Raw genomic sequence first — 19,171 nt, 5'->3', positions numbered from 1 at the left:
TTTTGTTTTACTGACACTACCCTGTGCTCCATGCTTATGTTTCCTACCTATATGTCAGATGGATTTTTTCCCCAAGATCTGGATGATGGTGCTGTATTTGCTTCTTTGTGTGACCCTAATTTGATGACATTTCCAGGCCTATCGATACCCATATGCCTATGGCTCCCATAGACATTGCTTGAACTGTTCAAGAAAATTAGGGCTTGCTTTATCACTATAGCATGGTTATTTAGACCCTTTTGGTTATCAACAATTTTTTGTGCTACAGTATTTTATATAAATATTGGAAAATAATTGTTGAAAATAGCTGGAAAATGTGATGGACAATAACTGGAGATACATTTGAAGTTATCCTGACATGCTGTCCCCATAAAGGTGAATTAAACATTTCTCAAGCTCATGGTAACCACAGCATGACTAATGGCATGCATTAATATTGCGGTGATAATGTCATTGATTAGAAAATACATTGAATGTATATACAATCCAGTGTGCTATTGTTCATAGAGTTGTGTATTATACAAGTAAAAAAAACAATGACACTGTGTATGTATAATTTCAATGAATTTATTTAGCTTCAGAGGTTCTTTATATACAATATTATCAAATAGTTGAATATTTATTTATATAATTCATACTCAGAATATTTGTAAAGACCATAGTACACATTGGTATCCAGCAACTCACATTAATGCTAGTCAAAATCATATCAAATTCACATGTTCCAAGTTTAATGCATTAATGCTCTTGCTTCTTTAGTAAACATCTGCCTATGCATGTATGTCACACCTGTTTCTTGCACTTCAATGTGCGCATGGTTTGTTTGATCCATTTAGCATGGGAAGAGACTTTAGTGTACAAGCCAGTAGGTGGTTTGCTATAGTTTCCACCATGTACAATTGCTTGAAGGTCCATGCCACAGAATAAAGGGCCACCAGAATCACCCTGTATAAATAAAATTTTATCGGTTATCATAAATAGAAAAATATGTAGCAACTTGAATAGATTTCTAATATTTATTATAAGAAAGTAAAATAATCATCCAGTGGCATGTACAGTCTAAATACAAGCTACAGACAACCTGAAATGGGAAACCTGCCTGACTAAGCTGGTCACATACCAGCAGATTTGGCTTTTTAAAGGGGACCTTGCAACTAAAATGTAAGGTCCGCTTTTTAAGTGGCCTTCCCATCCTTGAAAAAAGCAGCATTAAAAAAAATATATAGGAGTAAAGGTTACCCAAAAAACATACATGTTTCCCTAACTTCTGCACTTGGTCCCTTTAGAGGAGATCTGAGGAATGAAGAAGACTCCAAATCTTGCTGAGAGGATGCTCCCAGCACTGGGTTGTAGTGTCCTCTCATGAAATATGTTCATCATTACCCTGGATTGCTAAGTATGCTTTAAAGCCCCATACACACTATCAGTTTTTCTGCTGATTTTTTCCTTCAGATTTACCAAAACCATATAATATGAGGTCAAACCTTAGGAGTTTCAATGTGTATGTAATCAGGCAGGCCCTTGCACTACATGGTTTTGGTAAATCTGAAGGAAAAATTCAGCAGAAAAGCTGATAGTGTGTATGGGGCTTAATATCAATGCTGCATGTGATTATCAGAAGACATGACTCAACTCTGTGCTGGTTTGTTTATAATTGGGATGGACAAAGTGATTTGGCTGTAAAATCACCATTTTATTGTTAGCTAAATGTGGCCAAAGCAAAAACTGTCCATTTTGCTCCTTGTCCATGAGCTGTTTAGAAGAAAGTTGCTTGAAAAAAAAATCAACTCCGTTCCTAATTGATTTAGAGCAGTGTTTCTCAACTCCAGTCCTCAAGGCGTCCCAACAGGTCATGTTTTCAGGCTTCCCATTATTTTACACAGGTGATTTGATCAGTTTCACTGCCTTAATAATTACCACAGCCATTTCATCTTAGGGAAATCCTGAAAACATGACCTGTTGGGGCACCTTGAGGACTGGAGTTGAGAAACACTGATTTAGAGAACAGAGGGTCTATTGCTAATGGTTCGGCAGTTTGCTAAAAGAGATCAGGTACAGGGAACTAAAATTATGTCATATTTAAGAGTCTAGCTAATGGCTATACAGAGGATAGGGATATGTGTGCATATTAAATATTCCCATAACCATTAAATATAAAATAGATATGCATTCTGGCTAATGCATATCTATTCATATCAGTGTTCAATGACGTGCCTTTCCAGGCCACTTTTCCTCGGAGGCAGCCTGTGACCACATATTATTGTGGCTGCAAAGCATAATCTTCCATTAATCTAAAAAATGAATTTAGTAGTATAAGAATGTATTATTGTTGTAAAATTTACTAAATGCTTTCTACCTTGAGATCTAAATAAGAAAGTCATCTGAAAAAAATATGACACAAAAAGCATTCTGTTGTTAACCTAAATATCTTGCCTCCTTTAAAGCATATTTCCACTTTTGCAGTCAAATTTGAGAAAACCCCACTACATGGTTGTTATGTGTTCCCATTAACACAGTATGCCTACATTTTTTTTTCTTAGAAGGATTTCTGAACAATGTCTGAGTAAGTATGTCCTAAGGACAGATTGAGCCTCCTCTCATTAACACAACTTCTGAACCTTTAACCATTTTTTAGGATAGACAGGCATTCAAATCTGGTTACAAGTGATAATGAAGACCTACCTGCACTATACAGACATGGTTAATCATGGTAAACATAGCTACCAAGCCCCCTCATGAACAAAGAGAAATACATATGATCTTACAGTGCTGGAGGGTCCAGAATAGAGCATCTAAAAAAGGTAAGCTACAGTTTTTAAATATTTTTTAGGGTATGCTATGTGAATGAAAAAATGCAACAAATTTAAAGTGGTTGTAAAGTCTCATGGTTTTTCACCTCAATGCATAGTAGACATTGAGGTGAAAAACCTTCTGTGCTTCAGCTATCCCCCAGACACCCCCTTTTTCTTACCTGAACCTGATCGTTCCAGTGACGAGCACAACCCAACGGCTCCAGCCACTGTCTCGGGTCCTCATTGGATAGATTGATAGCAGTGGGAGCCATTGGCTCCTGCTGCTGTCAATCAAATCCAGTGACACAGGATCTTGGGGCGGGGCCGAGTCCTGTGAACAAGCACGATTCTTTTCGTGTGAAACGCGTCAACTGATCATCATTGCAATTTTGTCTGGCTCATGACAATAAAGAAATTTCTACAGCATCTTTTGGATTCAAGTGTGCAATCAATCTTTTCTTCTCTTCTTGACGGGGCCGAGTCCTGCTGTCTGTGTCAATAGATGCAGCAGTGGGACTCGTGAGCGCGCCGACACGGGTGCCCCCTTAAAAATGTCTCTCTGTGGGGGCACCCGATGAAGAGGAGGAGCCAGAAGCGCCACCCCCCAGAAAAGGAGGATTGGGGCTGCTCTGTGCAAAATTCTTGCACAGAGCAAGTATGACATGTTTGTTATTAAAAAAAAAAAAACCTTTCCAATCACTTTAAAGTAGGTAATATCCCAATTTGGCTGCAAAAGTGGAAATATACTTTAGGTCTTGGTATGCAGGCACTTTGTATTCTTAAAGCTGAACTCCAGCCTTACCATCAGTCTTGCACAGGCTCCTCACTTATACTGAAATTACTTACTGTGATTTCAGTGCACACTGTGAGCTTTATATAAGCAAATTGGATAGAGCCCTCCTCTTTCCTGGCTGGAGGACATCCAGCATCTTTTACCCCTTTCCTTCCCGGCTTTACTCTCCCCGGCCTGCCCTTTTGATTTGTCGGATTTTAGTTCTTTCAGTCATGAGGGTTCATTGTCATGTGTGGGTATTACCTAACGCAGTCTGCATGCAAGTACAGCTTGCCTTGAGACTCCCACACCTCCTGACTCACATTCACCAATCAGAGCATTTTGATATTTGCATATCTCCTCCAAAGCGCTAACACACTTCTTCCATCAGGGCTGAGGGTCTTGGGGGGAGCACTATGGCAGAGTGCTGTGATGTTTGAGAATTTATGTACAACCCCCCCGCTGGCCCCTCCCACTAGTTATGATCTGCCTATCTTACATAGAGAAACACAGAGACACAATGATGTCATTGGGTCTAAAATAAGATATGTAATAAAAGATCATTAGCATATTGCTGGGAGTGGTGGGTTGGAGGAACCAGGGAAAGTAAAATGCAATACTCACACTAAATGCATACTTTTTTTCCTGTGGGTCTCCAGCACAGATAAATTTCTTTACATCAATATTTGGGAATGTCTTAGAACATATTTCTGCTGAAACCACTTTTAGATCAACTTTTCTTAATTGTGGAGCCTCATCTTTGTTATGCTCTTTATATCTGCCCCAACCTGCTACACTGCACACGCTTCCGGGGTTCACCTTCCCTCCATTGTGGTTAATGGGTAGTGGTAGTACATATCGATTTAACACTGCTTTTTCTCTGAGCTGCAACACAAATATACAAAGGTAAAATCAATTAATTAGCATTAGCAATTCAAGAACAGCACAAGCTTAAAAAATTGAGTTGTTATCGTTATCAAAGTGAATCTGACTGTACTGAAGTTAAACAAATCATTATTTTTATTATTATTATTATACAGGTTTTATATAGCGCCAACAGTTTGCACAGTGCTTTCCAACGTGAGGGCAGACATTACATCATCAACAGTATTTTTTTTACTGGTAGGTTCATTTGTATTGCGTTTTTTCTCTCCTCTTACTAAGCCCTTGCTAACTCCGTGTTTGTTTTACTACTTAAGTCTTAACCATTCTAATCATTTTGTTACATTTTTTCTAACATATATATATTTATTTATCTCATCTTACTCGGTTTCATTTATAAGAGACATTGTCCATTATAAAAAAAAAATTCCCTAGTACAGATTCCTTTTTTACTATCATTTTCTGTTTTGTTTTTCAGTAGTCCTTTCCTTTCCTTTCCTTTTTTTTTTTTGCCATATTCCAGTACTAAGTAATCCTTAAAGAGGAAGTAAACCCTGATGAGTTTACTTCCTCTTTCATTCCCTGCAAAGGCAAGGCATAATGGACTACTATGCATCGCATAGTAGCCCATTATGCGTCACTTACCTGACACAGGAGCCAGCGAAGACACCGCTGTCCCCTGTAGTCCGGCGCATCCATCTTCTCGGTGGGGTCTCGCAGCTCCGCCACTGTCATTCGGCGAAGCCGCGATGATGTCACTCCCGCGCATGCGCACAGGAGCCGAGACGTGCGGCATTGCGCGGCATCTTCGTCATCGACGATGCCACGCTCAGTGCGCCTGCGCGCCACTGTCTACGGCGCATGCGCCGTAGACAGCGGTGCCCGTCTTCAGGCAAATATCTCCTAAACCGTATAGGTTTGGGAGATATTTCTTGGACCTACAGGTAAGCCTTAATCTAGGCTTACCTGTAGGTCAAAGTGGTTTGTAAGGGTTTACAACCACTTTAATCCGTCATTTTTCTACTAGATATACATCCTGCGCTTACCATCACAGCAGACTGCTTTCCAGTCACCCTTCACCCCATGCTCTGTTCATATACTTTTTAAGTAAGTAGACTTTTTTTCTGAGAGATAAACTCTTTTATCCACAGCTATCTCATCCACACAGCTGGGATTTTTTCCTAGTATATCTTCTTTTGTTTAATTATTTTCTACTTTGTATTATATTTTTTTTTTAGCTTTGTCTCTCTGTCCTCTGTGACTACTTCATAGATGTTTCCTTGGGGGTCTGTGAAGGTCACGGGTTCATTTGGTAGTTGACGTAGGCTGGACGTCTCTACGGAGTAAGCTTGCTCTTTAGTGCTTGGCAGACATTGTGCTTCCTTTAACAAGTCATTCATGATTTTGTTTATTGTTTCTTATATTATTATGTATTTATTTGTTCTTTTCTGTTTCCTTAAATGTATAGTTTATTCCAATATTCGCGGTTCAGTTAGAACATCATCTGAAGAAGCATTTCACCGAAACATGTCGGGCTAGTGTGCAACATTACATATATTTAAAATAACCCATTTTTTCTGACCACCATTGTTGTGATTTATTGTGATGATGTTCATACATTTTTAACTTTGAATTTATTAAAATTGTAAAACCATAATTTCTTTCTTATTGAACTACAATTTGTCAATATTTTTGCACCATCAAAATTCCTTATCTTTCTCTATTCCCATATATTTTCTCACTTTTGGGATGTGGTGCCAACTAACTTGGGTGTTTCGCCATTTATCAAACTAAATATACATACAGTTACATTACAATCAGGCCCTGCTCGTTAGCACTTACAATCTAAAAGGGAAGGGTCAATTGATACAAAAGGTAATAGCTGTGGGGGGATGAGCTGATGGAGGAAGTAAAACAGTGTTAGTTAGATGCAGGATAGGCTTCTTTGAAGAGAAGGGTTTTCAGGGATCGTCTAAAGATGGATAGATTAGGGGACAGTCGGACAGATTGGGGTAGGGAATTCCAAAGGATGGGAGAAGCTCTGGAGAAATCCTGGAGGCGAGCATTGGAGAAGGTGACAAGGGAGCTAGAGAGTAGGAGGTCTTGGGATGACCAAAGAGAGTGGCTTGGTTGGTATTTTGGGACTAGGTTAGTGATGTAACTAGGGGCAGAGTTATGGATGGCTTTGTAAATTATTGTTAGTACTTTGAATTTTATTCGTTGGGTGAGTGGAAGCCAGTGGAAGGATTGGCAGAGAGGGCTGGAGGACACTGAATGGCTGGTAAGGTGGATGAGTCTGGCAGAGGCATTGATTATGGACTGAAGGGGGGATAGTCTCTCTAGCAAACTCCCTGGTCATCTCTCACCTTGACTACTGCAACTCCCTCCTCATTAGATTACCTTTACATAGACTATCCCCCCTTCAGCTGAACTCAAATGATTTCTAAGCTGCAGCAATGTGAACCTAGGCCCAAACTTGTTTTTCTTTACTTGACATGGTTACCCATGTATATTTTTGCACCCTTTTTTGTTGTTGTTTTTTTTTTCTAAGGATCATGAGACCTGTGTGTCATGAGACATGTAAATTGATAGAGCAAGGAAATCCATTGGCAAATATCCCATAATTTTCATGGTAAGTGGGTGGTTATGATAAATCTAAAGCAATGATCTTAGAGTCCCTGAGAGATAAGAAGTTTCATGGTGATTCACCTAGCTTGCTATTCACCTAAAAATGGGGATACTGAATAAGAATAAGCCTAACCTTTATGATTTTGTTTATCTACCATATATTATGCCATTCATTGCCATTACCCAAGAAAGGACATTTTAATAATTTCTTAAATGGCAATGGTGCGCCACATTAGAAAATTAGAGCTAAACTCCACGATAAGCAAAAATAGTGAAAATACAAGAGGCATTTGTATTCTTATTGTGGTGTGCTTTGCGTATTTTGTGCAGATATGTGTAAAAATCCAGTGCAAGACTTTTCCTCTGGGCAGGAGCTTCCTGTAATAGAGACTGGTCACTGCTGCTCTCTCTCCTTGTGCAGGGTGGCTGGTCTTGTCTCCGCCCCTCCTGTAGTTTTCTACAACCAGCCTGTAATGGGTGGACCTTCAAGGCCCCTTCCAGTCTACTCTCTGCACAGACTATGTACAGCACAGTAACGATGTCTCTGCTACTTTTTTTTGTAATACCTAGGTTTGAAAAGGTGTTTGGTGCACACAAAGTAGTATTAAATCCCCTGTGTCTATGGAGGAGAATATTGTTTTTCTGTGCCCAGAAAAGCTTTAACTATCTATGAAACCATACTAAGCAAACATTTCAGCATAACTGGGCAACAATGCCACATTTTCTCCGAACTTACCTTTAGCAGCATGATGTCATTGCCAGGTTTTTTGTGTTGTTGGTGTGGGACCATTTTACAAACTTTTATTACCTGCCAGGACTTTTCTTTAGACAAAATATTATGAGCTCCCAATATTACTTGCATATTTCTGTAATGTAAAAACAAAAAAATGCTAGTATAACCAAAAGAAAAGAGACCGGGTCAGATGGATCTATGGGTGACTGTATGAAGACAGGCTGGATGTTGACTGGTGAAAAGTTAATCAGACAAATGAGGAAACCAGTCCTTATCACTATAACCCCCCCCCCCCCCTCCTTTCTTCCCAAGTAAGCTGTCACAAAGCTCTTTCTCTCCACTTCTTCTATTTCCTACCTCCATGTATACTCAAAAAGTCAGCTGAGGCAACTGTACAAGTGTGTGTGTGGATGTCTATGTGCCAGTGTATGCCACCAATGGGCCTATGTGCAAGGCAACTTTTTGAGAGCCCCCAATTCAATTATTGCCCAGGGAAAATACATGACAGATGGATAGATGCAGATGAAGAATAGCTTTTGTGATACCATGAATGTTCCAATGACCGAGTTGCTGTAAGACAGTAAACCCCCTTTACTTCCAACCAATAAAGAGGCAGGGAGTGAAGGAGGTGCTCTTTGCCCAACAGCACTTGCATATTACAATTATAAGGAGCATGGCAGGGGCATCATGAAGAATTCTGGACCCCCTTTCCCACCATTTAGCTGTCCTGGAAAGGAGCAACATTCAGTCTATGTGATGGCAGAAGAAGTCCTACCACCTACTTGAATGTTTAGTATCTAGTGGCTCTAGCGGTGTTTAGTATCTAGTAGCCTCTAGTGGTGGCCTTACAGTACATGCTTTGATTTGACTGTGTAAACAACTGAATAGGTGTACTTTCCCTCTCAATTAATTTAGACTTCAGATCAAAATTTGATCAAACTGAGTCGAACGTTCAGGATAGAAAATGGTCATTCGTGTTTTATTGAACTGAGATGCTTTGTTTATTAATTAAATTTCAATATTCAAATTCAATTGTATTTCAATCAAATTATGAGATTGAATGGGGAAAACAGATATGTGATCAATAACTCACGATCGTATCCTCCAACAATTGATGGAAATCCACTTTCCTGTTTGTATCATATAGATCAAATGGGTTGTCGAACAAATATCTAAATAGTTAAAACTAAAACAATTCAGATGACTAAAATTCTACTATAATGGCATTTTAGTCAAAAGACTATGACTAAAACTAAATCAAAATGGTAGCAACTTGCAAAGAATACAAGATGCAGGCACAGTAAGGTAAGGACTAATTCACACGAGTGTCCAATAAAAGCACATAGTTTTAATGCGTATTTACTGCCCCTGATCACCCACCTAAATAAAGCAATGCAGTCACTCAGGGCTGTACCCATGCTGTGTCAAAAGTTAAACATCATTTAACATTTGGTAGGTGGTATCGCTGTTGAATGCGACCTGAGCAAGCAAATGGGGCTGTGCCACAACTTCACTGCAACCGCATGCAATGCACACTGGCATTTTAAGAATAAACCAGGCGGTGAGAAGATAATGCATGCATGTGCAAGCCCTAAGAAAGCATCACATTGTTAAATAGAGATTTCCTTTTTTTTATATTATTATTATTACTGTATTATTGATTAATTAACCACTTCAGCCCGGAAGGATTTGCCCCCTTCCTGACCAGGCCATTTTTTTTTTTTGCGATATGGCACTGCGTCACTTTAACTGGCAATCGTGCGATGTGGTACCCAAACAAAATTGACGTCCTTTTTTTCCCACATATAGAGCTTTCTTTTGGTGGTATTTGATCCTCTGCGGTTTTTATTTTTTTTCGCTATAAACAAAAAAAGAGCAACAAAAAAAAAACAAAAAAAAATTTCTTCATCAGTTTAGGCCGATATATATTCTTCTACATATTCTTGGTAAAAAAAATGTGCAATAAGCGTATATTGATTGGTTTGTGCAAAAGTTATAGCATCTACAAAATAGGGGATAGAATTATGGCATTTTTATTATTTATTTTTTTACTAGTAATAGATCAGCAATTTTTATCGGGACTGTGACATTGTGGCAGACAGATCGGACACTTTTGATACTTTTTTGGGACCATTGACATCTATACCGTGAGCAAAGCTAAAAATAGCCACCGATTACTGTACAAACGGGCAGGGAAGGGGTTAACACAAGGGAGAGATCAAGGGGTTAAATGTGTTCCCTCGTGAGTGTTTCTTACTTTAGGGGGATGGGAGTGACTAGAGGAGGAGACATATCGCTGTTCTTAACCAATAAGAACACACGATGTGTCTCTCTCCTGACAGAACCGGGATTTGTGTGATCCCCATTCTGTCTCTCGTGCCCGCGATTGTGGGTGGCCGGTGGTCATCGTGACATGCGACAATTTTTTTTTGAGGTCTTTTTGTGTGAAGGTTCTTTTATTTCCTTTTTTTTATTTTCTTCCCTCATTTTCCCCTTTTCCCTGTCAATATTTACATTCACAAAGATCTTTGTATATGTTACACTCCCCCAGGTTTTCTTCATACACAGCTCTGTACATGAGACCCTAATGACATGAATGTTCCCATACGTACGTGCCATTGCAGTGAGCTGCCGTCAAAACAACATCTTCACTTATCAGGATCCCGCCACATCTTTTATATGTATTTCCCATTATGTCAAACTTCAGAAATGCCATATAGGGCATAGAATGAGGACTGACTTCATCTCCGCCAATAATCTCATCTGGTTTGGGATAATATAACAAAGTCATTTAGTCTAAATTCATAGGCTAGTAGAAATCCACATATTATTTAAATAGCCCTAAAGGCAGTTACTATACAACACTTACCAGTTACCACCATTACACGTTACAAAATTTTACATGCTTACATAGTTGGTGAGGTTGACAAAGACATCAGTAAATTCAGTTCAACCTATGATGTGTGTGTGTTTATGTCAATAGTATATTGTATACCCCTGTATGTTGTGGTCGTTGAGGTGCCCATCTAATGTTTTTTTTAAACTATCGTCACTCCCTGCTAAAACCACTGCTTGTGGAAGAAAATTCCACATCCTTACCGCTCTGATGCCGTGTACACACAATCAGAATTCTCGTCATCGGAAAAAGCTCTGATGTATTTCCCGTCAGAATTCCGACGGAATTACGCTTGCCTACACACGGTCACACCAAATTCTGACGGTCATTAACACTGCGACATACAACACGTTCGACGGCACTATAAAAGGGAAGTTTAATGCTTCCGAGCATGCGTTGAATTGTTTCCGAGCATGCATCGGAATTTTGTTTGTCAGAATTGCATACACACGATCAAAAAATCCGATAGAAAGGAACTGCCGACAGAAAAAGACTGATGGGCAAACACACGGTCGGAAAATCCGATGAAAAGCTCCCATCGGACTGTTTCCATCGGAAATTCCGGCCGTGTGTACGCGGCATGACAGTAAAAAACGCTGTTTGTGGTTAAACCATTTCTCTTGCAACAGTTTTTTTCCCTGTGCTAGGGGCGCCACTATGGTATTTGTACATTGATATCATATCCCCTCTCAAGTGTCTCCTCTCCAGAGAGAATAAGTTCAATGCTTGTAGTCTTTCCCCATAGCTGACGTCCTCCTGAAATCAAAATAAGGACTTTCTTACAACAAAACTTTATTTCTTGGAGATCATCATGGCAGCCAACCTTTGAGTTGATCCTGCCCCTAAAGTTTAGGACGAGCCTTCAGAAATGGAAAATTACAGTAGGTATGGATAACAATTTTCCATATTTTAGTAAAATTGCTAAACTGAACCCTTCCAGTGGTCAAGATAAGGCCATGATGATTACAGATTTCTGGTCACAGAGCAAACAAAGCGATTGTCTGGACTGCCGATTATGGTAAGAGTGAATGCCTAGAACATAAGCAGTCTGCATTTGGGGCGTTTGTCGCCGGGCACATACTGTACTACCCGAAATATACATACCGCTAAGTGCACCATCCAGCCGCAGCAGCTGTCAGCCTCTCATTGAGTTTGAGATGCTTGTGGGTAGCCAATCTGGATGCTACACCTGTACCCTCCAGCTGTGGGTGGCTGTTAAGCAAGGTGGAGGTGCAAGAAGAACAGTGTAAGTCCTATGTCACGGCACTGGAGTCCAGCAGACAGCTGTGTTCCAAGTCTGTCCCACCTCTTTCCCTAGTACTACTATGCTATCCCTACCCAGCGTGGTACTTGTCTCTACTTTAGCCACTTTGCAAATGCATGCCAACTACAGCGGGCACTGCTGTTTATTAACACTGTCCACACTAAATAAAGCCTCTGAGGTCATCCAGTGTTGCAGTGTCCAATCAGGCCGCTGCTCCCCTGGTAACACTTATGCAGTCTGAAGCGGTACAATGTTCCTCTAGTACTCCCCTCCCCATGTACAGTGGTTAGCAACACAGCACCACCTACAGAGGGGAGGGTAAACTGCACTTGCCTACAGGCTTAACCCCTTGGCACTGGCGCCTCCCAGCCATTTAAGGGGTTTCAGATGCTGGGAGGCGGGGTGGGATTTATGATCATGTGACCTCCGCGATTGGCTGTCACAGCGGTCACATGATCGGAATGTTACTTGGGATTGGGAGCTCTTTGTTAGCTGCAGGTGACTGTGCCTCGAGCGCGCAAGGCACGCGCTCTCGGCACAGCTATATTTACATTCAGGTACACAAATATGTGGTCGCTCAGTGTTAAGGAGCACCCGCTGAGAGGACGTATATTAGCATACTGTCAGCACCAACATGCTAGGAGTGAGTCATGCAGATAGTAGAGCAATGATAGAGCAGAGGGAAGTGACACTTTGTCCTTTGGATTGAGACAAGTATACACTAGTGAGGGGTCATTTTTAGTGTTAGAAGTTTACAACCACTTTAAACCTGAAGTCCAGCTTTACCTCCAGTCTTGTACTGGCTCCTCTTCTGCACTGCAGTTGTTTACTCTGATTTCACTGCACACTGTGAGCTTTTTACAGTATGCATTAGAAACTGCAGCAAGTCAGATGGAATCAACCTAATTTCCTGTCTGGAGGACATCCAGCATCATCTAGCACATTCCTCCCCCTCCTTTCTGTCCCTGGCCCACCTCTTTCAGTCATTGGATTTCAGTTCTTTCAATAATGGAGGCTCAGCATCCCATGTAAGTGTTACCTAGGGTAATCTGCTTGCCAGTGAAAGAACACCTGCTCTTCCAGATCATTCACCCATCAAGGACTTTTGATATTTGCACAATTCCTCCCAAGAGCCAGCCCACTGCTTGCATTTGGGCTGAGGGCTCTTGAGAGAAGTACTGACGCAGGATATTGATATGATATTTTCAGGAAGTAAAGTACAACATCCTGTTAGCCCCTCCCAATAGCCACGATATTCCTGCACTGCATAGAGAAGCACACAGACAGAGTAATGGTGTTACTGGGCCCGAAATGAGGAATGTAATAAAAAGAAAATGTTTATATTGTCCAAGCTTAATTAAACAAGCTGAAGTTAGAAGCTGATTGGTTTCCATGCAGAGCTGCACCAGATTTTGCACACTCCAGTTTTAGTAAATCAACCCTCATGCTTGATATTTCATTCCTGTGCATGGTAAATTACAAGGACACAACATTTCTGGCTGGGTCAACATGTGTTTTTTTTCACTTGATTCAAAAGATTGGTTCATACTTAATTAAACCTTTAAATACATCAAGGGGGTGAATAAGGTTCAGGAACACGGAGACATGACCTCAAACTAACTGGAGGAAAGTTCGAAACGAATCTTAGCCCCCTTTCACCCTGGGGCAGCGCGTGCATTAGCGGTAAAGCACCGCTCCTTTTAGCAGTGCTTTACCGCTTTTTAGCTGCTAGCAGGGCGCTTTTAATCCCCACTAACGGCTGAAGAAGGGGTTAAAAGTGCCCGTGTTGCGGCACTTGTGAATCGCTTTTCAGGCGCTTTGGAAGCGCTGGCCATTCATTTCAATGGGCAGGGCATTTTGGGAGCGCTGTATACAGCGCTCCAAAACTGCCCCAAAGATGCTGCTTGCAGGACTTTTCCTAACATCCCAGAAGCGCACCGCCCCAGTGTGGAAAGTGACACTGAAATGAATGGGAGGCAGTTTTCAGGCGCTTTACAGGTGCTATTTCTAGTGCTAAAACGCCTGAAAACTGCCTTAGGGTCCTTTCACACGGGGCGGATCAGTTCTGATCCGCCCCGTGGATGTCCGTTTGCTCAGCGGGGATCACTCCGCCGATCCCCGCTGAGCAGGGAGATGACAGGTCTGTCTCCGCACACTGTGCAGGGACGGACCTGTCACAGCGCCGCTCTCCCCTATGGGAGATCGGATGACGACGGACCGCAGTGCCCGTCGTCATCCGATCCGATCCGCAGACGGATGGAAAAATAGCTTTTTCCTCCGTCACACTTTTTCGGATCGGAGCGGGTCGGATGTCAGCGGACATGTCACCGCTGACATCCGACGCTCCATAGAGCTCTATGGAGCACCCGTTCAGGTCCGCCTGAAAAACTGACAGGCGGGCCTGAACGGGACGTTAGTGTGAAAGGGGCCTTAGTGTGAAAGGGGTCTTAGAAAGTATTATTTTACTGAAAGGGTAGGTGATGATTGGAATACACTATCAACAGAGGTAGTGAGATCAACAGTCAACAGTAAATGGCTTCAGACAAGCTTGAGATAAACATAGATCTATAATCAGACAACAAGGTTAATGAAAAAAAAAAAACCCACAGCCCCAAAAAAATTATACAAAAAAAAAAGAAAAAGAAAGAAAAACAGCCCTAAAAAACAATACAAAAAAATGTAAAAAAATAAATAAAATGGGCACACTTGATGGACTACTCAGTCTTTTTCTGTTGTCACTTTTCTATGTTTCTATGTTTTAAGTGTGAACCATGGCTAAGGGATTATCCATAGAATGTATTTACTAACTTTACAAAATCATAATGCTCTGAACCATTCAGTGTCATGGGTACACTCTGCATCAACTGTATATTTGTAAAACAAAAACAATATATCTTTATATTAAAACACAAATATCAGTTAAATAATGTATGAAATTAAAATACAATTGCTCTTTTAAAACAACTTTCTGACTTTTATGCTTTGTAAACTGGCCGAGTATGAAGGCTTTCTAAGCCGACTGGAAAAAAGCCCAAGAAAGTCATGTGCATGCCAGGTTATATGCCCCTCAGATATCATCCATTCGTCACCTTCACCCTTCCTGCCTGATCTCATGTGCATGGCCAGGGGAGACACACATCTACAGGCAATAATAGCCAGCACAACAAAATGAGACTCCCAAATACTGTATTCACTAAGTATCAGATTACACAGCATGCAGTAATACAGTGGTGGCGGTTTATGCTGCATGTTTGCTTTATTGCAATCTCAGTGAATATCTAAAGCCCAATTTGCGGCAACTAAAAATGATCCCTTGCAGTAGGTATGCAGTCTTTAATTGCTGGATTAGGTCTGGGGGAACTTACTTGATCCTCCGCTCCTCCCGGAAGCCATACTTGACCCCGCAGCCTCGTGTGCCCATGCTCTAGCAGTCTAGGATCTTGATGTCATCAAGACCAAAGAAGGGTCCATAGCCCTGCTTTGGACATATTGATACCGAGGGACAGTCCTTTGCTGCAGCATGAGGGAGCGCCATCTGCCAGGGCAGAGGAGGATCAGGTAAGTAACATGTTTCTCCTCTCCCGTAGACAAAACAAGTTACTTAGCCTTGCAGGGTGCAGCCCCACTGCATGTGATAATGTTACATTATCCCAAAACTGAGCTTTAAAAGTGGTATTAAAGGAGAAGTCCAGCCAAAGCTTGTTTGGCTGGGCTTCTCCTATGGATCACAGGAGTACAGTTCTTTTTGCATTCCCGTGGCTCGTTTTCAGCAGAGATTGGGCTGAAGTGCGCTCTCTGCTGAAGTCACAGAATCAGTCCAGACACCGCATCATCACAACCATGGATCCCTGAACCGGCACCCGGCTCAGCCTCTCAGCAAACCACTGAGAGCCTGAGCCGGTCACTCTGCCCCCTCCACAGTCCAGCGCTCCAATGAGTGCAGAGTGGGAGAGCAGAGAGCTGCTGACTAGCAATCAACAGCTCTCTGCTCACAGAATTGTGAGAACCGAGTGCTCAGCGGTGTTCGATCACTCGGTTCTCAGTGTTAGAGGCACCGGAGGACAGATGCAGCATTGGACCGAATCCATCAAGGTAAGTATGATATTAAAAAGGAAAAAAAAAATACTCCTCTTTTAATCCCAAAAGCAAACATTTATTATATTGCAGCTTACTAATTCTTAGATGCTATTGCTGTTTTAGGTTTCTTTCTTAAGCTTTCCTTCATTTATTTGAATCTGGTGATCTAGCAGTAAATCTGTTGTTTTTCAAACGCCCAAGCTCTCCAGCAGAATGTATCAGTTAGAGGGATGAGACATGACATTTAACACTAGTAGGGGTGCTTACAATGACCAACTCTTATTTATTCATGTAAAACCGTTATCCCAAAAGGGAAAAAAACTGCTGTAACTGATTATGAAGTGTGAACTGGAATTTAGTAAATCTGCTATTACTTCCAACACTACCTTCCCCCTGGACTGACAATGCTGCTGTTCAAAGGTGTCCCCTGTGCTCCAGAGTGGGGGCACTCTAATACAGGAGGTGTGTTACCGTCAAGCATGGAACGATACCCCACAATGAATCTTCCAACCAGGATCACTGTAGACCAGGTGAAACATGACCGCATCAGCATCCAGGGAATTCCATATGGAGTAGGTATCATCCGATTTCCAAAACAAAGTGTGTTACTTCATCCACCCAGCAGAGTGTATCATGAGAAGAAAAATAAAAAGGCCTCCACATAGAGCAGATCACTCCTGTATAAAAGGTTTATTGAAGTAAGATGCTTAAAAAATGTACAACTGCATCGCTCAACGAAGTGTACAGGCGTGATCACAAACAAAGATAAAAAGAGCGTGGTATATCGAGCCTGGCAGGCTATGAACCTGACATGTTTCGTACTAAATGTACTTCAACTAGGGCATCATCATGGGGTATCGTTCCATGCTTGATTGACTCACCATCACAGGATCACATTGTGTTTCTTTTTCCCTGTATAAGAGACTGCATTGATCTTATTGATACTTCTTATATGAACTACATAGAAGCTCCATGATAAGTTAACCTGTTGGGTAGACCTGCCCTGATTAGACCAATATTTCATGCATTGGATGGATATTGATGCATTGGTTTATATATATATGATTGTGATAGGTTCATATGAAACCCCTCTCTCCCTTTTATTGATGTACACAATTTAATATATTCACAATATTTTTCATTCACGTCCACTATTAGTGAATATTCTTCCCTAAGAAGTGTTCTGGGGTAGACTTATTCTTTTAGCGCTGTATTTTTAGTTCTACATATGGCATCACTAGTTTCTCACTTATGACATTACTAGTTTCTTAGAACTTACTAGGTCTACTTATGACATCACTAGTTTCTCACTTATGACAAGTTTCTAAGAACTAAATCTGAACATACTGTACATTATACAATTGTTTTATTCAATTTCCTTTAGATTTACCTTCAACTATGTAGTGAAAGGGCCTGCCTGACTGCATACAGATTGAAAGTGTTTAGGTTTGACCATATATTATATGGTTTTGGTAAATTTAAAGAAAAATTGTGCAAGAAAATTGTATAAGGTATGGCCAGCCTTACTAGTTCTACTTATGAATTATGTTAGTTTCTCCATTACTAGTATTCAAGGACATACCTAGGTCTTTTACTTTCTCACCAATCATACAAAACTAATTAATATACAAATGTTATAAAAGCAGAAGATTCCAGTGATAAAAAAAAAAATTCTTGAAAAGTTTTCTCTACACTACAAAGGGACCGAAGTAAGAGATGAGGTTACTTACCTGCTGAGATACTGAGGATATGACAAGCCACAAGAAAGAAAATGAGCAAACCCATCGCAGCAAAAAGTCAAGACAACTAAGTCAGCTTTATGCTCTACTTATATATACTACTGTACGAATGGAAGGGTTGACAGTCTGAGTCTAAAAATTTCCAAGAAGCGTGTGGTGTGGGCAGGCCTGTGGCTTATTATTAAGCAAAAAGCACATTGTGGCCAGAGCAAAATTAGTAAATTCTGCACTAGTGCTATTGTACCTCCAAAGGTCTCATTGACTGGAGAAACATTAGATCAGTTTCTATATTTTAAAATGTCACAGTTACATTCAATATATATATTTCATGTTTTGCCCGATTAAATTGAATCCGTAGTTCTAGCCGACCTATACCTAAATTAATGAATTACTATATAAACCGCGCTTGCAGGATAAATGTATAAAACCACACAATGTAAATGAAACAATGGCAGTGGTATACAATTAAAGAAATATCAATGTGATACACATGAATAACAATGTGAAACAAATAAATGGATAACACAATCTATTTATAGGGTGCTGAGTGTTACAAAAATAAAGTTCATAAGGGCTCCAAAAAATAGCAGGTGTCGAGTGCCATACTCCCCTCTTGTGACCCCACTCACCAAAATTTATGGACCCTCAGCTTTGCAGTCTGGAGTCAAAAGTGCTGTGATCTAAATGATCTGGTATATGAGGAATAGATTCTCAGATGCCATAGAAGTTGTATTCTTGTGGATAGGGATGAGCTTCGTGTTCGAGTCGTACCCATGTTCGACTCCAACATCAGCTGTTCGACCATTCGTCGAATTGCAAACGTTATGGGCCGCTCGAGCCAAATTCGAGTGGCGCGTAACGGGCCATAATTCACTGTGGCATCACAGTGCATTGCTGGCTGATGATTGGCAAAGCATGCACTATGACCCGCATGCTTGACCAATCACAGCGCTGTCTGTACAGTGAGGCGTAATTGGCCAAAGCCAGGGTGGCTTTGGCCAATTATGGCTCAAGGCATTTAGTACACGCCCCACAATATAAGGCGACCTGGAAGTTGGCCTTGTGTAATGCGTTCTGAGGTCCTGCTAGAGAGAAAGATAGGCAGTGTCATTTCATTTCATTTGAGTTAGATAAAGCAGGCAGCAGGCGAGTCAGTGAGCTGCAGTGAGTGTATTGTGTATACATCCTAGGTGTTTTATATATATATATATATATATATATATATATATATATATATATATATATATATATATATATATATATATATACACACACACACACACACACACACACACACACTGTATTCAGTTTAGCTAGATTCGTTCCTGTGTACTGTATCCTTTGCACAGTGTGCACTTAAAGCTGCCCCAATTGCTAGTGTTCTTCTG

At 40.9% G+C, this 19,171-nt stretch overlaps 1 protein-coding gene across 2 annotated transcripts; it reads right to left on the bottom strand.

Annotated features, from left to right (window-relative positions):
• Nucleotides 1–551: 551 nt before the first annotated feature.
• Nucleotides 552–17,892, bottom strand: LOC143931207 (mast cell protease 1A-like). Of its 2 annotated transcripts, XM_077455778.1 has the most exons (5): nt 17,775–17,892; nt 10,420–10,570; nt 7,811–7,940; nt 4,189–4,449; nt 552–945 (listed from the first exon to the last, which is right to left on the bottom strand). In XM_077455778.1, exons 1-5 carry the CDS (start codon nt 17,827–17,829, stop codon nt 784–786), a joined length of 759 nt encoding a protein of 252 aa, XP_077311904.1. In that variant the 5' UTR covers nt 17,830–17,892; the 3' UTR covers nt 552–783. The 2 variants fall into 2 exon arrangements, with proteins under 2 accessions (XP_077311904.1, XP_077311977.1); XM_077455851.1 differs by lacking the exon at nt 17,775–17,892 and having other exon boundaries at nt 10,420–10,598.
• Between the last annotated feature and the right edge of the window lie 1,279 nt (nt 17,893–19,171).

This window comes from Lithobates pipiens, unplaced genomic scaffold (assembly GCF_037356315.1).
Source record: "Lithobates pipiens isolate NorthernLeopardFrog02 unplaced genomic scaffold, aLitPip1_a1.2 Scaffold_1, whole genome shotgun sequence".
NCBI lineage: Eukaryota > Metazoa > Chordata > Amphibia > Anura > Ranidae > Lithobates > Lithobates pipiens.
This window is presented reverse-complemented; position numbering and strand designations above follow the sequence as displayed.

What these genes read in the sequence shown, in the direction of transcription:
- LOC143931207 (XM_077455778.1), bottom strand. Translation starts at nt 17,829, where the DNA reads ATGGGTTTGCTCATTTTCTTTCTTGTGGCTTGTCATATCCTCAGTATC. An exon ending in TATCCTCAGTATCTCAGCAG is followed by an intron (nt 10,571 to 17,774) that starts GTAAGTAACCTC and finishes ATCCCAAACCAG; the next exon opens with ATGAGATTATTGGCGGAGAT. An exon ending in ATGACATCATGCTGCTAAAG is followed by an intron (nt 4,450 to 7,810) that starts GTAAGTTCGGAG and finishes TTTGTGTTGCAG; the next exon opens with CTCAGAGAAAAAGCAGTGTT.